The 22,187-nt window shown below is 35.3% G+C and overlaps 1 protein-coding gene across 10 annotated transcripts in view; it reads right to left on the reverse strand.

Moving 5' to 3' along the window:
* The window catches only part of EML5 (EMAP like 5), a 108,576-nt gene that overhangs the window by 12,719 nt on the left and 73,670 nt on the right, over positions 1-22,187 (reverse strand). For 6 of the 10 annotated variants that reach the window (XM_066998224.1, XM_066998223.1, XM_066998222.1 and 3 more), the window contains 6 exons: positions 9,441-9,519; positions 8,439-8,568; positions 7,827-7,925; positions 5,708-5,728; positions 2,684-2,857; positions 1,007-1,215 (listed from right to left, as the gene is read on the reverse strand). In XM_066998224.1, the coding sequence (XP_066854325.1) occupies positions 1,007-1,215; positions 2,684-2,857; positions 5,708-5,728; positions 7,827-7,925; positions 8,439-8,568; positions 9,441-9,519 (712 nt within the window). Of the gene's footprint in view, positions 1-1,006; positions 1,216-2,683; positions 2,858-5,707; positions 5,729-7,826; positions 7,926-8,438; positions 8,569-9,440; positions 9,533-18,431; positions 21,533-22,187 lie in introns of those variants that run through there. The other 4 variants (XR_010831946.1, XM_066998225.1, XR_010831947.1 and 1 more) reach the window with 4 other exon arrangements.

Genomic DNA, 22,187 nt, shown 5'->3' on the forward strand with positions numbered 1-22,187 from the left:
CACTTTGAAGGAAGACATGACTTTCTGAAATCTCTTAGATTAGATGTTAAGAAGAAATTCTTTACTCAGAGGGTGGTGAGGCACTGGCACAGGTTGCCCAGAGAAGCTGTGGATGCCCCATCCCTAGAGGTGTTCAAGGCCAGGCTGGATGGGGCTTTGGGCAACCTGGTCTGGTGGGAGGTGTCCCTGCCCATGGCAGGGGATTGGAGTCAGATAATCTTTAAGCTCCCTTCCAACCCAAAACAAAGGTACCTAAATCAAAGGTACCTAAAGAGACACCACTGTGGAAAACAGGTAGTCTTACCAAAACATGAAACCTCTGGCCGTTTACAGTTTCAGAAGTCTAAATTAATAGCACAAATTCAGTCTGGACCTAATAGGCAGGCCAGAAAGGAGACACATGCAATAAAAGAGAAAGACCACTTCAAAAGAAAATTATGGCCATCTTCCCAGCTGAAGATACGAATACTACTCATTCAAAACAAGTCCTGAAATGGCAAGGATGTGGAACTTAGCAACAAGACCTACATTTGTCAAAAACAAAAAGCAAAACAAAACCCTACTGAGGTCATCTAACAGCCATAGATGTTAATGAATGCCCCAGGTCAGTGCTGCTCTCAGATCACTCATGAGTAATAATGCATGCAGAATAGAATATAATCACCCCTAGGTGGGCATAAAATTAGCCTCAGTTCTACTGTTGGGTTCCTCCAGCCTACGTAGTCAGCTTTGTTGCATTTGGATTAAATACCAACCAGTGTCTTATCAACCCAAAGCACCTATAGCTTGTTTCTTCTGAAAACATAAAATTACACAAGCATTTCTCTTTCCATTAGCTGGTATTAGTTCTAACTAAAAGTATTAGAAATGCTAAACTGAGTGTATAAAACAACTGACATACTTATTAACAGGTTAAAAAAAGTCCCAGTTAAAACTAATAAAGGCAGAGAAGAGTCAAGAATTTTTTGTATGTACACATTTTTAAACAGTTTGTTAAGGTACGTACAGCTCCAAAAGCTACAGACAGCATTGTTTGCATTCGGGCATCTTCTATGGAACTCAGCAGCCCTTTTTTACTGAGAAGAGCTCTTCCAGCCAGTGTCCAGAACCTCACGTGTTTTACTCCCACAGAAACAAACTGGGTATCCGAGTCTGGTCTGAATTCTGCTACAAATATACGCTGGTTATGACCAGCTCGGCTGGCAATTTTGGCACCTGGCAAAAAAAGAAAATGGACTTTTTTAATGCACTAGGAAAAATATACATTTATGGCAATATTTATTTGTTTATTCATTCCGGAGAATGATGATCCATACAAGACCACACAAGTTATAAGTAAAAGTAAAAACTGCTCCTAAATTATCATGTAAATTAAAAAAAATCATTTAATAAGAGCCAAGCACCTAATGAAGGTGCCATCTACTTACAATTTTCCTACTTATAATTTTCTAGTTTATAATTTTCTTATAATTACTTATAAGAGGGTTAGGAGCTCAGATCCAAGTAAGTATCCGTATCCGTCTCCTCTTAAATTCCTAGAAATCCTTTGAAAATCACAAACTGGACAAATTACAAGAAACTAATGAATGACTTCTCTGGAAATTTTGTCTGAAGATGTTTTATTTCTTTCTGTAGAAAATGCAGGAACTGACTTTGTTACATATAGTCTTAGATTCAAAGGTAATGCTCTTCCAGTCTTTTCAGAGTTATTAAAATCAGACATTTTGACCCATAAATATCAAGTTTCCTCAATAATTTCATTACCTGACCTCCTGTGGTATTTAGCCCTTTCTAGGGAATACACATCTTAGCTGCCATGCTGAAGCTGTATCAGCTTTCAATGATGAACACAGGTATATTCTGACTGAAATGGCAGTGAATTGCTGCACAGGCTTTTACCACACATTTTCACATTACCTAAGATTGCAAAAATGCACATTTGATCCTGAATCCAGCTACGCAAGCTGTGAAGGATCATTTAAATTGATTTGGTAGTTTATTTATAAACTTCTGAGAGATATTAGTCAATCAACAGAAATCTCAAAAGAGAGAGCAAATAAACCAGTATGACTAAAGAATCAATATTAAAATCTGGGTGTGGCTTTGACGGATAGGAAAGAGACAACCAAATTGCTTTATCCTAAATCCTGAACTTGGTTCAAAGCCAACCTGAATAACTGTAGTATAACTTAATACACAAATAACATAGTGGCACAGATGAGCTGTACTGGCACCACATTTCTGCAATTTGCAACTTTGGGAGCATTATTTTAGTAGTAAAACAAGTAATCAGACTTTAGAAGATAAAAGAACAGAAAAGAACAGAAAATTTCAACTGTGAGCAAAAAAGACATTTATAAAGGGTTTTTAACCGAGCAGCAAAGAAATGGCTGAAAGATATATATTTTTTAAGAATACAATTTTCCTTCGTTATTCTAATTATAAATCAGAGAACTATCCTCATCTTTACGTAACAGGTCCAAAGGAGGTATTTTTAGCAGTTATTAAAACAGGTAAGTACCTGGTAAGTAAGCTTACCTCTTCTTGCACAGTGCATAGTGCACACCATTTATTGTAATAATTTTCTATCTGCTGATACTTTTATGTTATAACTGTCTTTGACTCAGCCCAATATACTTCTAACAACATGAATGCATTCTACAAAAAACAATCACTTTCCTACCTTCCTGCCACTTCCAAATGGTAATGGTATGTTCGGGATCCAGCCCTACGGAGAGCAGCAGTTTGCCAGTGGCACTGAAACTGACTGAGCAAACTCCCTTTGAATGGTAGCACCGCAGTACTGATAATGTCTGTTTGTTCATTGCATCCCACACATGAATAGAAGGAGCTGTAGCTACACAAATATACATTAAAAGAAAAGTTAATTAGCATATGTATTGAAAGTGTCTAATGATTTGCTTACTGAAGCAATTATTATTTGTTATTAATACGACAAAATTATTCTGGTCAGATGAAAAGAAAGAAAAGAAAGGAGATTTTGGCCTGTTTGGAAACCAATTTCCTGCAAATAGCATCATTAAGCCAGGACTAAGAATTTGGCCTCATTATACTACTGGAGATGTAAATGTTGCTTAATGTGTTACTGGTCTTCTGAAGCACAGCAAAAACTATGAAACATGGCAAAAGCTCTGAAAGCAAGCTGTTTTCTCCTGTTTTTTTCTTTGAGTAAAACTTGTCTCAGCATGCTAACTCAAACCTCTACAAACAGTGAGTAAACCATCAAAACATAATTTCTAAGTGGGGCTTTTGGACAGCTGATAGCTTCTGAGAAATCAGGTTACAGTACAAGACCAGAATCTCCTTTTCTATGAAATGGTCATCTGTCTGAAATGTATGCTCTCCTAGGAAAACGTCAGTTGAATAATCAGCCTGCTTACTAGTGTAGGAGAACTAGGGTATTTAATTTAGTCTGTATCATTTGGACTGTAAGCTGAACCATCTTTCCCTGCTATTTATGTATGCAATTATTCCTACTATGATGATATCTGAGGTCTTCTTCAAAATGCAATGCCTTCTCCAAAGATCTTACAATCCAAGTTTGCAATCTCTGAGTAGCATCTAGGGCATCTCCAGGACAGTAATAGTCTCCCTCAAACTTCCTTCCTTCTGATCTCAAGCAAATGTGACTGCCAAGTCAGGAGGTTACTGGCTGCTGTCTTAGACCCAGATTCACGTAAACTAAAATCCATTTCAGCTCCATGCTTTGTGTTTCTAATTAGCTAAATCTAACCCCTCAAAGGCACCCCTACAATGGGAAACAGTATGCACAGGGACTTAGGTAAAATTTTAGCCACATGAAACTAAACTTTCAAGCATAATTCCACAGCTGTTGCCAAACAGTCTTCGGAACAATCTCTTAATTTCTTCTGTTCCCCACAATTTTCTCACATGGCATCAACATTTTTTGATCATTGCTATTTGAGAGGTAATACAGCACAGTATATACATGCCATTAAAACAGAAAGGGTTGTCAATTAGTGGTATGCCTCAAAACTTTCAACAAGCTCCCTGCTGTCCTTACAGAACGTTGAGGGAATGCAGAGCTTTGAACTGTTTGTTCTTCTCTTTGGTAAAACACTCCGTGGCCCTTGGCTTGTGTACCTCTCATATAACCTCAACTGAAAATATCCTCTTGGGTGATAGACAGAAACCTTCCTCTAGGTATAACTAAGTGAATAACTGAGCAAATTTTTCAAATCAGGACTTGAAGGATAGAGAGCACTGATTCTTGAGTCCTCCTACTTGACTGTGCTCTTCTGAAAGTCTCTGTCTTGACCTGGTATCCTGCTTGTGGAATACGACAGCTGCTGAACATCTCTCCAAAGAGAGATTTTCTAAGAGATTTTCCTTCTGAGAGAAGTGAAATAAAGCTACCATGGGCTGTCAGGACAAAAAATATCTTCAGTAAGATGAAGCAAATCTATACCATGTCATTATGAAACTTAATTTGCCATTCCAGCCTATGACCAATATCACTGTTTCAAGAACCTGTGCATCACTGCAGAAAACAGAAAATGGGAACTAAAAAAAGAGTTATTGGTAAAAGGGGTGCCAAATATCCATCAATAAATTTAAAGTGAAACTATCTGCATCTTTATAATGAAGGCAGGCAGCAGCTTGGATTCCAGACTAATGGTTCCACAAAGACGAAAAAATCAAGAGTGCTGGTTTCAGGCAGTGACAACAGAATTTAGTAACGTACAAAGGCTCAAACTAAAGTTGCAATCAGAAAAGGGCAAGTGAAAGAGGGAAAATCTCCAGGCATTATATACAGTAACAGTGATTTTTTTTTAAAATATATAAACAACCATATCATCACTGATTCTTTTACATAGTTTGTGTGGGAAGGGGTACCTATATTCTTCCTCCCATCCTTATAGCAAGCACAATTTGGCATATTTGAAAGAAGTCAACACACACTAAAATGCCATTGTACATCTGATCTTCACAGAACAATCTTTAGATGCATATGAAGATTATTATATTTTCTAGGTATACATGAACACACATTTATGCATCTCTGAAGATGTGTCACAAGACAATTATGGCTGCCCAACAATGAACTCAGTCACACATGATGGTGATGAACTTTTTAGGTTACAGTTGAAATAAGACTTATTAATAAAAATAGCTCAATCAAGACTGTCAAACCGTCAAAGACCAAAAATGATACATAAATAATTAAACTGACACCATAACAAGCATTTTAGATCAGTGGTAATAACTGCATGACAATCATACAAAAATGTGAAAGTGCTTTATTCACTCAGTCACCTAGGCCTCCTCAATGGAATATACTTTGAAAATGCATATTTAAAAACTATTTTCAATTAAGTATCTGAAACAATTGTTAGTTGTCAGCCCCAATACGTCTATAAAACCTGCAAGCATACAGAGCAATGCTATAGTCATAGTATGTATTAGAACTCACTAGTGACTGGGCAGCAAGAAGGGAGTATGTTACAACAGAATAGTTTTAAAGTGTATTCTAACATTTTAATTGTTTCTACATTTAAGATTTGCTGAGCTACTGTGGTTTATATTCAGTGCTAAAAGTAATAGGACTGATCCCAGGTTTGAATAAACTAAAAATGAATTCATGTCACTTATTGTTCTATAAAGTCATAATGGCTACTAGATAGGCTAACTTCACCTGAAGATGTTAAAATTTTATTTCCCTTACCTGACATATCTGCTGAGTCTCCTGTAATGGAAAAGCAGCAGAAAAATAATTAGACCAGAAATAAGATAAATGCTAAAAAAAATATATGCCACATTTAGTGTAATTTCTTAACACACACCTTGATGTCATCTCCTTGCATTGCAGCAGCAGCAATACTGCATTTAGTGTTAAATATGATCAATTACTGATAAATGGTGGTCACATCAGAACTACGAATTACCAGAATTAATATATTTTGATTTCCATTTTGAGTTACAACATGAAACTTTCATTTTGGTGTATGTTAGGTCTCTCTTTGCCCAACTCTAAATAATAATAATAGAATTTAACATGTTACTGATGTCTTAACAAATTAAGTAGAAAAATGCCATTTATTATTCTGCTGAGAAATAACGTTTGAATCTGATTCTGGCAAGTAGCAAATACACTCAATGATCCTCTACAGGAGTGATAAGAAATCAGGATTATAGTTTCAGCTATTGGGAAATATTACTGAGACTCTATGAAAGAGCACTGTAGTTTAAAAATATTTGAAGCTAATGTTTCTGTAAATCTTTTGAAGATTTGAATTACGGTAGTGAAGATGCATTTGTGCAAGTCATATCAAAAAGACAAATAGAATCAGTTTAGTATGTTCTTTATGAAGTATTTGCTTGTTAATGTCTCTTTGGAATCTAACAACCAAATGTTGTTCAAAGACATTTTGATTCCAGTTCGTTTTTTAAAGTGTAATTCTTTCAATTATAAAGTGTTTTTGCAGTTCAATTTTTTTAGTGTCATCTGCTCCTGATTTGTATCCCTTAATCCACATTATGAAAGAATTTATATTGTTCTACTGCTAGTTGGTGTAGAAATGATTATGAAATTAAAAAGAGTTAAGGGTCCACGTGTTTCTTCTTGAGTAAACTGAACACTGAAGAAAATGATCCATGCAAAGAACAGATTTCTACATTGTGACTACATTCTTCCCATATATTCTATCTTAAGAAATTAAGACAGATTAAGAAATATGCTGCAAAAGCAAATGATTTCCTATAGCAATAAAAGGCATATATTCCTGCAAATATCCTTTGCAATGAAACCACAGCTAAAAATCTGCAGATATTTTTTTCTGTTTAAATTATTTCCATTTCTTTAAATTGATGTGAGGCAGGAAACTCACCAAGAAATTCAGCTAGTTTACCTAAGTAGTTACTACTATCGATGAGTCAGTTTTAATGAAACATGCACTTAAAAATCCAAAAGACACCGGAAAGCAGGTAATAAAAAACTCTGACCATATTTAGATGAAACACCTGAAAAAAAATCTACAAAAAAAGTTATTCTGACTAAAACGAACAATCATTTTCTTTGTGTTCTATGCACTCAGGAAAACAACGTATGCTTCCATCTGCTAAGAAACAACTGAAAGTATGGAAACTGCTCTTGGGTTGCAGGACTACAAAAAAAATTATGTTCATCTGAGAAATTTAGAAACAGTGGTACTCGTTGAGCTATGCAGATACGGTGTTTTTTTTTAAAATTATTATTATTATTTTTAATTTGGTGAGTTCATAGATCAATTGTAACGTTGCTATGAAACATCTCTTTTTTCCCCAGAAATCTATATTTATCTGTAGGGTAACACTCTTAGGGTTTGGGTTCTGTCTAGAATCTTACAGCTACATATTAACAAAACACTAAGTAGGTATTTTAAACCTGCCTGATGCGACAGAACTACATCAAGTGACAACTATTTAAAGTATTCTGATTCTAATCTATTAAAAAAAATCAGGGATAGCTTAATTAAGTCTCTTTGGAAGGCCTAACACAAGCTGTTAGTTAAATAAACACAGACTAATTTCATGGGGCTTAAAATTTCTTTAAAAATATATTTTTCATAACACTGCAAACAAAAGATAAGCTTTCTTTCATACCTGAATTTTTTTTTTGTCTTTTTTTTTTTTTTTTAACTTCATTAAATTACATTCATATAAACATATAAAGAGGACAGGTAACTGAGTAACACTCATACAAACGGAGATAGCATAATCAAATACTTTTGTGATTTATCATGAACTCACAAGGCCCTAATTGCATGCTCTTACGTTAATTTCTTTTTACAAAAATACAAACATACCTACTTGGCCAGTTGCCACTATGTTGGTAAACTTGGGGTGCTGATTTACAGTGAGGCACAAAATATCATCATTGTGTTCTTGGTAAAAAGACTGAGAACCTAAGATAAAAAACATTAAAATCCAACTTTAATTAAAACATTTATACACACATAGACATGTTTATAAACTTATAAGACACGTATATAAACTTTATAATATTTGTTAGAGAAAAATATTATGATGGTATTACAGTTTGGAGCTTAAAACCAGCATACAGAAATCCTTAATTTTTTATCTTGATTTTAATATGTAATACTCAATAACTCTGAACTGTTCCCTAAACAAAGTTTTACATCTACATTTCATTTTAGCAGGCAAGTTCCAGAAAGCTAATGCCAAAATAATCAAATCTTTACTTCCTTCAAAATTCAGTTAGCAGAAAGATTTAAATATATAAAGCTTGCTCATGCAGATATTAGGAATTATCTCTACAGACTGCATCTTCAGCAACAGCAAATAAAAATATTACTTTTCCCATCTAATTTTATTAGATTTAAAGCATACCAGTAACTTCATAAACTATTACTCCATATGTGATAAGAAACATTTTCCTCAAGTAGGTTTTCTCTTACCTGTTGCCACGTTATACAAGATCCCAATAGATGCAGTATGATATATTACATCGGCACCATCGTTCAAATAGTGCACATTGTTTCTGCAGTCCTTGCCTCGGTACCCAAATACCAGCTCCAAAATTAGGTCCTAAGAAAGATATTTAAATCTATTAGATAATCAAAAACTTAACGGAATTATGAGTTTTGCAGTCTTTTCCAGGATTTTATTTTTCAAATATGTCCTTATGAAGTAATGAAAGAGGAGTTTAATGATGTCTCAAACCAACAGAAACTGAGATCTTGCCTATTTTGTCAGCTTAGAAACTCTGGCCCACAATCTAATTCCACTTGGCAGTTAGGAATGTTGCGTTACCACCTAAAAATTCTGGAACATTGCTGACAAAAGATTGGTTTTTTATCCTAAAAGAAGCATTTTGTTAAGTCATAAAAAATATTTTAGTTCATATAAAAAACTGCATTTTTAAAAGGTTAAGTGAAATTTCCACTTCAGATTAATCACAAGTGAGTATATTTATTTGCATTGGCTATATACTAGGAAAAGTGCTGGAGCCAAAGACATTATGAATATATATACACATATATATATATATATAAAATTAAACTTAACTGTTAATAGTGAGTTTAAAAATTTTTAAAGAAAATTCAATAATTTTTACAATAACAGATGTTTTATTAGTGACAATACACCCACTAAGAATAAAAAGTTATCTGAACAAGACATACTGTTGTCTACATATTGCATTTAAAGGGTTTTATTCTTAATAAGAATGAAGCCATGCTCCATTTAGTTTGTGGGAGATGTAACATTATTTTGAGGATTTACCAAAATGAAAAAAAAATCCTCTCCCACTTTTTTGTTATTTACTCACTATTCACTATTTCAATCTTTGATAAATTTAAAATGAAACAATCATTTAGCATGTCCACAAACGTGTCAATTTCTGGCAAAAAAAAAAATCTAAAAGGAGAGGGAGGAGAGATCAGTGTGCCTTTTCTTACCTCTATAGGTCTCTTTTTTTTCCCAACATTATTTGTCTGAAGTTTCTCTGGCTGTGGCAACGCCCTACTAACTGGTGGTCTGAAATAAAGAACTGTGAATAAGAGAAGGCTGTCCGTCACCCATTCCATACTAACACAGTACCTTCTAACCTGCTACTGTACAAGAAAAACTCCTAGCACCAGCCTGCTTAACTGATATTTGCATCCATCTTTAAAAGAAATGCCTCTGTCAACGGAAAAACCAAACGCCCTTGATTTCAGAAATGTTAAATATGCTAAGTTTTCTGACAATTCTTCCAACAACAATCCATGAGGTTAATGAAAAAGCTTGTTTTTCAATGAATTACAATTGATCTAATATTCTTGGTTTTTAATGCTGTATTCTTAAGGTATTTCTTTCTTTTCCATACCTGATTGTTCTAAATACTTGAGATCATCATTCCTGCTTCCCACAGTCCTTCAGTAGGCTCTACCTTTTCCTGTTGTAACACTTGGTAAAGAGCCCCAGGTACACCTTTCTATTCATTCTTACATCGATAGAAGCAAGTTATTGAAGAACGCTCAGTTGAAAACAAATCATCACCATGCAAATGCATGACTATTAGCCATAACATATGTTCCACTGTTCTGAATACTCCAGATTTAAGAAATCTAAAATAGATATGACTGATAAGATACCTGTAGCGTCTTTCAGATGATGTTCAAGTTTATACAGAAAGAAACATAGAAACAAATTTTATTGATCAAAATTAGACAATTATTTCTAGTACTCTGCAGGAGCAAATTGATTCTAAATATGCAACACATGTAGCCATGGGAAAAAAAAAAGTAAGAAAGACACTTGAGAGGAACGATTCATTTAAAAATAAACTATATATAGATTCAGTGAAATTCAGATTACTTAATCCAGGGGGTAGTGTAGCAAACTAATATCATACATAAATCAACACATCGGCTCTCATACTCCCTTTTAGTATGAAGTAATTTATCTTTTAATTAGATCTTTGTTCAAGCAATGACTTTGATGCAATTAAGCACCATGCTATTTCTAAGAAAAATAGATAATGATTTGCTTATATACTGTATGTTTTGAACTACAAAGTTATTTCAGTTATTCAAATAAGACACCATTTTCTGAGCTTTATTACATTCTTCCACTTTCCCTGTCCAATTTGAATACAATTCATAGGTTTATCTCATATGACAAATAAAAACCATCTGTATGTATTTTAATGCAAATTATACCGCAAATATAAACTGTGCTCTGAGATACTTTAGTTACTTCCTCTATACCTGAAAACCTGTAAATACTTATGAAAAAATGTACAAAAGAAAACCATATGATTACAAATCTGTCTGCTAAAAAAAGTCAGATTGCCTGATCACCCAAACATGATTAAGTTCAATAAAACCGTCTATGTAAGACATAGCCAGAAAGAGGTCCTTGAAATATTTCATTCAGCAACATAAATCCAGATTCTATAAAATATAAAATCTTAACATTAGAAAACACAAATCCAGATGTAAAAATAAATATTATTATTTTACACTGGATAGTTAACACAATGCATCTTTTCACAGGGAAGAAATATAAGGTGTATTAAACTAATTTTTATGTATTTCAAAGGATTAAATAATTAAAGAAAAGACTGAAAATTCAGGTCATGAAAGAAAATAACTAAAGCTCATATTTCATATTTATAAATAAGTACAAATTTTATTAATAGCAAACAACACTAATTGAAAAGATTTATAGAGAAATACTTCTATAATTTCAAACAGAATGATAGGCTAACACTTGTGTGGATTTTTTTTTTTTGCTACTCCAAAATTCTTACTCTTGCAGAACAGACTTCTAAGATAAACCTGCAGTCAAGGCAAAAGCTACGACATCTACCATCTATAAGAACGCAGGTCTGAAAACAAGTCCAGTGTGGACATGCACAAAAGGTCTCCTCACTCGGAAACAAATATTAAGAGATGACAATTATATTCATTCTTTCTGTTCTGCTTTAAACATGCTTGGTGGGAATGTAACCACAGACTTCATTCTCAGAGATCCTCAGTTAAAGATCTCTTTTTCCTCTCTGAAGACGCCAGTTAGAAGGAATTCATACACATGAATCGTATTCACAATATTCATATATAGAGACCAATGTCTGCCCTGCTCCCATCCCCTCGTGAGGAAACTGCAGGCTGCGATGAGGCCTCCCCTCCTCTGCTCTGGGCTGAAGAAACCAAGGGACCTCAGCCTCTACGCATACATCTTACCCTCTAGACCCTTCACGATCTTTGTAGCCCTCCTTTGGACACCCTCTAATAGTTTTATATCCTTCTTATGGGTGGCGCCCAAAACTGCACACAGTACTTGAGGTGAGGCCATACCAGCGCAGAGAAGAGCGAGACAATCCCTTCCCTTGACCAGCTAGCCATGCCGTGCTTGATGCACACCAAGATATGGTTGGTCCTTTTGGCTGCTAGGGCACACTGTTGACTCACGTTCAATTTCTGTTCACCACAGCCCCCAGATCCCTTTCTGTGGGGCTGCTCTCCACCCTCTCCTCTCCCAGTCTGTATGTGTATCCAGGGTTGCCCCGTCCTAGCTGCAGAATCCGGCACTTTCTCTTGTTAAACTTCATATTGTTGGTGATTGTCCAGCCCTCAAATTTGTCAAGATCTCTGCAAGGCTTCTCTACCCTCGAGGGCGTCAACAGCTCATCCCAACTTAGTATTGTCTGCAAAATAACTCAGTAGACCTTTAAGTCCTACACCCAAGTCATTTATGAAAATATTGAAGAGAACTGGCCCTAAAATGGAGCCCTGCAGAAACCCACTGGTACCTGGCCACCACCCTGACGTAACCTCATTTACTATAACCCTTTGAGCCTGAACCGTCAGCCAATTGTTCACCCACTGCAATATGCATTTATCTAGCTACATGCTGGACATTTTGTCCAGAAGGATACTGTGAGAAACAGTATTGAAAGCCTTGCTGAAATCCAAAAAGATTATATCAACCTGCTTCCATTCTACCAACTTTTGGAGCTGAGGGAAAAAAAGCAAAACCACGCATGTACTGGGCTACATCTACATAAGCTTGTTGGCCGGTACAGAAACTAAGGAACACATCTGATTTCTGTCAGTAATCCCAACGTACAATTTCACGAACACTCTTGAATCATTACTGGCTCTTGAACATCTCTTTTCAGGTCTTATACTGGATGTGAAATTCCCAGCATCCTCAGCTATTTTTCAGATTCTTTCTCCTGTTCTGTCTTATCACCACTGACTCCTAGCATCTTTTCATCAAGTCTGTCATATTACAATGGTATTACCACTACGCGTGATCAAAATTCACTTTTTTTTTTAATAAAGAAACTACATTTTTATTTATAGGTTTCTAAATCATCTATAGAAAGCATTCCCAATTGATCATAATGTTTATCATATTAGGCAAATATAGAAATAGGTCATCAGGAAAAATATTTGATCATATCACAGTAGATAAGCAATTTCACTTGCAAATACTCTGATCAAGATCTCCCACACATAATACAGATCTCCTAGTGTCACATGGAAGCCCTCTTAACATTGCGTGCTAATGAAATCCAGTAACTATCCAATCAAATCAAACTACTGAAATGCATGAACAAAATTCAAGGACACATTCTTTATGGGGAATGGGTTCTCTGAAAGCACTTCAGTGATACAGAGAATAAAAAATTGCCCTTATTCATTCAAGTAAATGAAGACAGAGAGAGGGAAAAAAAGAGGAACTAATACAGCCCAGGTCCAATTAAAAAGCTAACTAAATCTAACAGCTTCATTAAACTTCTTCTTTAAAAGAGGTAAATTTGCATTAAAATTCCCCTTTCTTTCATAAAGAACTCTTTTTTTTTTTGATATCTGTTTGGAAATGTCACAATGTTTGATATAGAATATATATATCCCAGAATATTATCAAATAACTTTTTTTTTTTTAAACGTATGTATGTAAGAAGTACTGCTTAACACTGAACAAACTCTAGCGTCTATGATCTCTGAAGCTAAATAGAAAAATAATAAATAGTTCTCTGAATATCAAAAGTATTTGAAAAATGCATAGAGTTAAAAAGTTAAATGAACTGCACGTACCCAATATTTATCCTGTTATTTTACAGCTAGGAATTCTATTTACTGAAGTATATCTAATGACTACTTACTGAAGTATATCTAATCAAAAAGGTTTCTAGCCAAAGACAAATCCAGCTGCCAAAGACATATCAAGGACTAAAGAAAATCACACTGCCACCTTATTCCACTGTGAAGTATCAATATCTAAGCCCACAAAAACACCAGCACAAATGTTTGGGCAAAAATCCAAACATTACTGAAGAAAAGAAAGTAGAAAAAGATACACTACTCTTGCAGTTCCAGAAAGTCTTCATAGCTGAGAGAGAAGCATAATTTCTAATACTTGTCAGACAGCAAGGAAATCTTTAGATGTGTCTTCCTTTAGATTACATTTCAGGCAGTACATGGAACAAGAATGTCAGATTCTAGATCTAAGTCATCTTGCAGAAATTTCTCTTATTACCTTGAACAGCAGACTAAAAGAAGCATATCATTAACTAAAATCACTTTTTAAATTATTAAAAATTTAGTAGCAAAAAAGCAAATTAAGATTTCAGATCAAAGGCAAGAGACGACCTTACCATCAAAAAAAAAAATCTGAAGCAAGAAGTTCAAATTCTAGAGAACTGAGTCCTATTCTCTTAGGACAATTCCTAACTAGACGGCTATAAAAATAGTTTTATTCCCATCTCTGTTTAGACCTACCAAAAAGAAAAAACACATTAATTCACAGAAACACTATTTTTTTTTTTAGGAGGAGCTACGCACATTCATCATTAGTCAGAGGTCAGTGCTATTTGACTACTGTTGCAAAGGAATATAAATATCAGAGACTAAGAGAGGACTGCACAGGTCTGGAGAGATTCAAAGAAATGGAAAGGATGCAGCTAGAACAGCAGAGGAAATCCCTGTAATGATGTGCTTTTGAAATAAAGAAAATGAGAAGTAGGTTCAACAGGTTTTTCCCTAAAAAAACAACAACAAAAATAAACTAAGCTTTATAGTAATAGGGAAGTTGACAGCCCCGCAGTACAAGTGAGTGAAGAGACTGCTGCTGAGCAGGCAGGCTCCATGCAAAGGCTGTGTGTAGCCTCTATCAGTTTCACGGATGGGGGAAAGGGAAGATGGAGCAAAACTGATCAATCCACTTCCTGCTCACTCTAGCACACTCCCAAATATTTTATATTTTTGATTTCTGGGTGATGATTGCCAACCCAGCAAAACAGTCTTATTACTATTACTGTTGTTATAGGAATTCTTAAAAAAAATAGCATAAGGAGACCTTCTTCAACTCATCATCCTCACATGTGACAAAGAGCACTCAAGCCTCACTTCTTTCCCTTCCTTTTTCCCCCTCTTTTTTATTTTCTTTTCCCTTCATTTATGACCCTGCAAGATAGGGGAAAGTGAAAAAGCAGAAAAATAAAATACAGTAAAAGAGTGTAAGAAAAAGCTTAAGAAAAATTTCATGTTTGTTTTTTTTTTTTTTCCCAGAAAAAATAAGCAGTAAAAACTGAAAATACATGGTTCTGGCACAGGTTTATGTTACTGGAACCAAAATGACTGGAACTGAAGATTTCTCTCCTGCTTGGATCTAGAACATGGCCTTCTTCTAACATTGCTGTCTGCTAATTCCTTTTGATGGAATGGGAGAAGTAAAACAACTTCGTGTTATGCAACTGATTGTAAAGACCATCTGTACTTAAAGTCTGTACAGACAGACAGACATGGATACAGGTTGATGCTTATCCTTAGCCAATCAGAGCTGACACATTATCATACAGAAGAATCAAATGAATAAAGTTACTAAGAGGACTTGACAATTTACACTCAGTTACATACATAAATTTTTAGATGACCTGTGAGTTAAGTACCCATCTACGAAACACAAACTACAGTGATTCAGAGCAGTGGAACTTGAATGCAAACTACAGACACATATGTATTTTTTTCCCCAGTTAAGTTTCAGGGTGCATTTAAAAGCAGGAATGTTGAAGAACACCAGAATGTATTTTCCAAGTGCTTTTCTAAAGTTTCAAAAGATGAAGGTATTTTTTACCTGCTAGTTATGTGCAGAAAAATGACTAATACAGCACACAGTGGTCATATATTTGCAAGTACAAGATTGGCTGCATGCTCATACAATACATGCAAAAGATGGGTGGGAGAACATGAATAACATTTTGGGGTGAAGGCACTCATGAATGGGGTCAGTTTGAACATGTGGAAGAAGAGGTCCAGCTATCTATCACAGGGGAAACAAATACCTCAATTATGACACTTCACTTTCAACATGACAATAGAATCAGTATTTATACATTATTATTTCTTGTTAGGAGACCATGAAAAAAAGGAATAATAGAAGCAATTTGAAGTAGTTTACGAACAAGAAGAAATCCCTTTTTCATGCTTTTTGATATAATTTCAATATTATCAATATTGCTACCCACTTAACTTGCATGGTGATATTGCACCTCACTCCCTGTATTCATTATTGATATCAAGTATCTAAAGTCATTAACTGAACAAAGGATGGTCAGCTGGATTTTCCTTTTCTGTGGTTAACAAACTACCACTGGTTCTTTGAGTTCCATGACAACTCACGATAATGTCAATTACAACATTTATTTCTGTCTTGAAAGTTAATGTTACTGTGAGCATGATTTCCTAGAGCAAATTGCAGTTGCTAGTACAAATGAAAAGCTCCTTCCTGTGAGGGTAACCAGAGACACACTTTGTACTTTGGGTGGCTTGCACAGAACTTAACAATTGATTTTGCAGTAGTCGTCAGCAAAAGTGACTTTCACTGTCCTCCCCAAAAGGTGTCAACAAGTATGAAGGAGAGAATGAATTTAAAAAGTAAAGAGCTTTTGCATTAACTTTTGGTAATATTTTCAAAGTCACTTGTGAAACTTTAGACATCTGATTTCCATTAGAAGATAAGGAAACCTGGTAGTTTTAAAATAAGGTCCCTGACAATGTTTAGTCATCATGATTTCCACGTGTCCTGTGAGTAGGAAGTTGCATTTTGTATACACTAGTGCAGATGTAAGTAATTTAATACTTCAACACTTAAGCGACATGTATACCTTGACACGTCAGGTGAATCTGTTGAAACAAGTGTAAAACCTTCCACAACTGAGGTGGAAAGCCGTCAGCTAGGAATTGGACTGAGTGTTAATTTATACATTTCAGTAACTAGTATTACAAATTATTATTTGTAAAACTTAGACACGTTTAACAGTCCCTATAGTTAGTTTTATATTGGTAGGTAAAGAAATACCTAGCTTAATATATTGAACAGAACAATAACACATATATACACAGTTTGTAAGTAGTACAGTAATATTCTGAAGAGTAGTAGGTGCATGGTATAGCACCCAACATGACAGATGGCTTTTCAAGGAAAACAAAAGATGACAGTAAAATATGGAGCAGAGAGCAAAATAAGAGCATTACCTGGAACCTCTTTTCAGCAGCAGATAAGAAAGAGAAAAGAATTAGTTACACAAGTCTATATGAAAGCTAAGTGTCAGTGAATTATTCATAGAAAATTATTATTAACCTTCAGATTTGTTTACTTCTTTTTAAACACAGGAATTACAACTTCATAGGCAGTGTAGATCTATTATTAGTACAGGTAACTCCAATTCATTTAAATGGGAATTATGAACAGGTACTGACATGAGAGTATAATTCTAGGAATAGTTCCTACTGTAAACAAAAAAAGAAAGCAGAAAGAGACCCCAAAAACCTTTGAAGTGTATCAAGTGTTTAAAGAGTTGGCAAATACAACACTCAAATAACTTAAAGAAGGGTTTAGCAGGTTTAACTTCCTTAAAAGAGCTCATGGATAGAAAACTCAACTCACTACTGAAAACAGATGTTCAAGTACACTTATAAAGATATATTCAGTTATAATAAATTACTATTATCTCAGCTAATAAAAGTAGGGGGTACTAAGCACTTCTGATATATAATTACTGTGTTTTTTCATGATTATATAATTTGGTTTATGTTGACTGAAGATATTTGGACATGTATTTTACAAATTTGTTGCACTGGATGGTTTTTCTCAGTCATGCATGAGGCATACTCCTGTAATTGACTAGCAAAAAGTCACTATTAAGTATCAGAATATATGGGTACGTACAAATTATTCTTCAACATTCGTACTATGCATAGGAACTTTTCATTAGTCTGATTAGCAGGTATACTTTGTTTTGATTTGCTTTGCTTTTAAGAGCTATCAAGCAATTTGGCTGCTGTGAGAAGGACACAGGCACTAAGTTTAGTGTTTTTAACCTCAAGGTTAATGCCTGGCACTAATACACATTTCAATGTGCAGAAACAGATACTAGACAGAAAAGTTAGCTTCAAGAAGTTCTGCTTTTCTAAAACCTTTTTTAAAAAAGTTAATGTAAGTCTTCAACTTCCTTGTTATTTAATTTACTGTGCAAACAGGGTGAATAGAACGAGGGAAGCTGCTACATGAAGGTCCATTGTTATTGTTTTTCTATTGGTATTGTTTTCCATTCTGATTCCCAGCTTCTCCCCTCTCTTGAATCATACAAGTTGACAGAGGAAAGGAGAGGATAAAAAAAGATATATTTTTTAAAATAAAAAGAAATTTGGACTTTGTACTGTTTACATTCATATTACAAGCCACTACACTGGCAAGCAGAATTGTCTAATTGCATTCCATATATTTATTCAAAACAATAAAGATATTTGTATAGAAGAGCTGAATTTCTCTTGCAATGATGATTAGAAGGTGGTACATGTGAGGTGACTGACCTAAGTTCAGATAAAATTATCCTTATTTCAAAAGCTTCCTCCGCCCCCCCCCCCCCCTCATTCCCTTGAAAAGTACAGTTTAAGTTTATTTACTGTGTATGTCGGGTCAAAAGAAATTATTCACTTCTGGGTCAGTAAAGGACTAGTTTGTGAATACTTTGCTAGTTCCCTTCCCATTATGAATACACAAAGATTTAAAATAGTTTATGTATTTTTCATAAATCATAGAATCATTCAGGTTAGAAAAGACCTCCAACATCATCTAGTCCAACCTTTAACCTAGTACTCAAGTCCACCACTAAAACATGCTACTAAGTTCTACATCTACACATTTCTTGAAGACCTGCAAGGACGGTGACTCAAACACTTCCCTGGGCAGCCTATTCCAATGTCACACAACCTTCTCAGAAAATAAATTTCTCCTAAGATACAACCCAACCCCCCTCTCATCCCCACTCCCCAGTTCAAATTCAGGTCATTTCCCCTCATCATATCACTTGGTGCTTTGGAGAAGAGCCTGATCCCCACCTCACTACAACCTCCTTTAAGGTAATTGTAGAGCACAATCAGGTCTTCCCTGAGCCTCCTTTTCTCCAGGCTAAACAACCCCAGCTCCCCCAGCTGCTCCTCATAGGACTTGTTCTTTAGACCCTTCACCAGTTTTGTTGCTCTTCTCTGGACACGCTCCAACGCCTCGATGTCCTTCTTGTAGTGAGGGGCCCAAAACTGAACACAGTATTTGAGGTGTGGCCTCACCAGAGCTGAGTACAGAGGGACAATCACTTCCCTAGTCCTGCTGGCCACGCTATTTCCAATACAATCCAGGATGCTGTTGGCCTTCTTGGCCACCTGAGCACACTGCTGGCTCATATTCAGCCGGCTATCGACCACTACCCATTTTTGCATGCATTCTTCACATACAAAAAAGACCTGAAGACAAAAAATAAAAATTGGAAGCAATATTGCCACAATGCCTGGTTTTGAATTGCATGTGGGAGTAGATGCAGAGCATCTAAAGAAATTTCAAAATATGTATAATACACAGAGATCTTCCCATACAAGAGATCTTAGCCCATGTACTGAGTAATAACACCTATTAAGAACACATGATAGGGATAACTATGAGAGAGAAATGCTTATTTATTTTGAAAAATTAAACTGGAATTCTCTGTTGGCACAGCTGTTCCTATATAAGGTATATTAATCATAGTATCCTCCCATTAACAGTGACAGATAGTGAACACTTCAGGGAGTATGAGAGCAGGCTAAGAATGCAGTGATATCCTCCAGATTAATTTCCCAACCTCCAGAGGTTTGCAGTTCAGGGAGTAGTTGAGCCAGAAGTGTTTTCAGAATTAACCATCCGTGATGTATTTTTCTTCTGAGCAATTTAACCAGCATAAAAACATACTAGGACAGAACGTTAAGTAAAGGATAGAGATGGTTTTCTGACTTATTTTGTGATGTTGAATATCCATAAGGCTATTACATAACTTTATACATACACTAGGCATCTTTTCACATAAAAATGCATCTTCTAATATTATTATTCAGCAAATATAAATAATTTGAATTACAGACACATATAATTGCTGCCTCAAAGCCCACACAATTTTGTGCATTTGATAAAAGTTAAAACAAATATTCCCGTGTCAGTGATATATTATGATAATTCTATTTCATGTGGGAATGATATATCATTACTAAAGCAAAATGAATTGACATTGTTTTTGCCCACCTGATGATATGTATTTGTATTTTTGATAGACTAAATGGCCTAAAAATCTGATTTTTGTATGCCATCCCACTACTTACAAGTAGGACATTACATAAAAGGTGAGATGGTGAGATCACCTTAACTCTAATAAATCAAACTAATTCTACTGAATCAATTTTTGGTACCCTGTGGTATCATTTATGGCTCAGAATTCATGCTACAGTCCTGGACTACATCACCTGGCCTCACAGATGTGCTTTTGTAAGAAGCAGGAGACCGGGAAGATTTCAGGTATGCATCTTCCTTTAGTGTTCTCGTTTGACTTAGCTCATTTAATACTCTGGATACTAAAAAGCATAGTCGTAGCACTCCTTCAGTCTTCCTTCTATGTAGAGGGAACTTCACCAGGAGTTTATGAATTCACTTCAGCTATCAGAAATCTCAAAACTAGGTGTAACAATCCTAACTAGTAACTACACTTTTGGTATTAGAGATCAATTACCTTTTCCCCCACAGAGAATTAAACTCTTCCTACACCCAACAGTAAGAAAAAAAAAGTTCAGATAATTTCTGAAAAGTACTTGAAAGACATTCTCAGAAGCACATGCTACAGTGGAATATACCTGTGTTTCTAAATACTAGGATTTAAATAATGCTACCACAAGGAAAGAATCTCTCCTAATGTAAGGCAGTCAATACAACAAGCCTACATGTAACGTGAAATGTCTCTGCCCACATTCTAAACAGCATACCGAAATATCCTGTAAATAAACACCAAAGAAACACATACTGTATGGCTTATACACAAACACTGACTTTCTTCTCTCTATGCCAGCTTAGGTCCAAGCATTCTTTCAGCTCAGCCTACAGTTCTGAGGAAAGGTGCCCTGCAGCCTAAAGATTCATTATTGTGTTATAAATGTAAGAGCACGTTTTTGACTACGCATCATGCTATGTGGATGTAGGAGCTCAGATCCTTAAGTACTATACGTGCATTAGCACAATGCTGCAGAGGCAAGCTAACACCACCTCTCTTCTCCCTGAAGCTTTATTAGCTCCAACAGAGTGGTGCAGACTTGGGGATACCTCTTGTATAGCTATTTCAGGCATCTCTGCAACTTGTATCCTTCGGTTTTTATTCCTTGTTGGACCTCTACAACACTGTCATACGATCATAAAGAATTTCACAGGAAGCTAGTTGAGCTGTTAGCCACTCCAGAGTACTGAAGAAGAAAGGATGAGATTTGATGACCTCCTCCCAGTTATTTTATCTTACCTACTCAGACTGGGTTCTCTTTGTCCCTTATACCTTTTCTAATCAGTGACAAGCAACTATTTAATAAAAAAGTGTGAAAGCTTTCATGTCTGTTTCAAAGTATAAACAGCTTGGAAAAATATAGTTAAGTTATTAAAATGTGTTTGATCCTGCACTTTGTGTAAATTAACTTACCTCACTACCCCCTGCCTTCATAGGAAGCAAAAGGGAAAGGAAATAAAGTAAAATGAAAATTAGCATTTATGAAAATAGACCTACTAAAAGATTTACCAGTCTTAAACAATGTTAACTTCGGTAGACCCAAAACTTTTGAACACTGAAGGCAATTGAATCCTTTCATCAACTTTGACACATTTTGAAGCCTAGTCACCTTACTACAGAATTAATTTTCTTTAATATTCTATTTGAAAATGAAAACCACAACTCCATCAGTTTCAAGAAAGTTGTTGAATGAAATACAAGAGTTTCATTAAAAAAAATTAACCACAGCTTCCAAAGGAAAGAGTATATATAAATCCAAAATATTTATACCATGCACATTTTTTTCTTTTCTATTTCATAGAACCAAAGAATTTTCATATCAAATGTGTCCAATTAATCAACAGAAAGACAATTTTCATTTTAAACAAGACTGGGAACCACAGCTTTATATGCACACGTTCTTTCCATACTTCAGGGAAAAGATGACACTAAAATCCCCACAAACATGAGACTCAAGTGAGGGTACCACAGATCTGCCAGCTTCACTGAGGAAAGCAGGCGCACACTGTAACCTCACATTCCTGCAATAAGTTTCTGATCTGCTGCTTCTTGATACACTTCCTCCTAGTTAAACTGTGTTGTA

This window comes from Anser cygnoides, chromosome 5 (assembly GCF_040182565.1).
Source record: "Anser cygnoides isolate HZ-2024a breed goose chromosome 5, Taihu_goose_T2T_genome, whole genome shotgun sequence".
Classification (NCBI taxonomy): domain Eukaryota; kingdom Metazoa; phylum Chordata; class Aves; order Anseriformes; family Anatidae; genus Anser; species Anser cygnoides.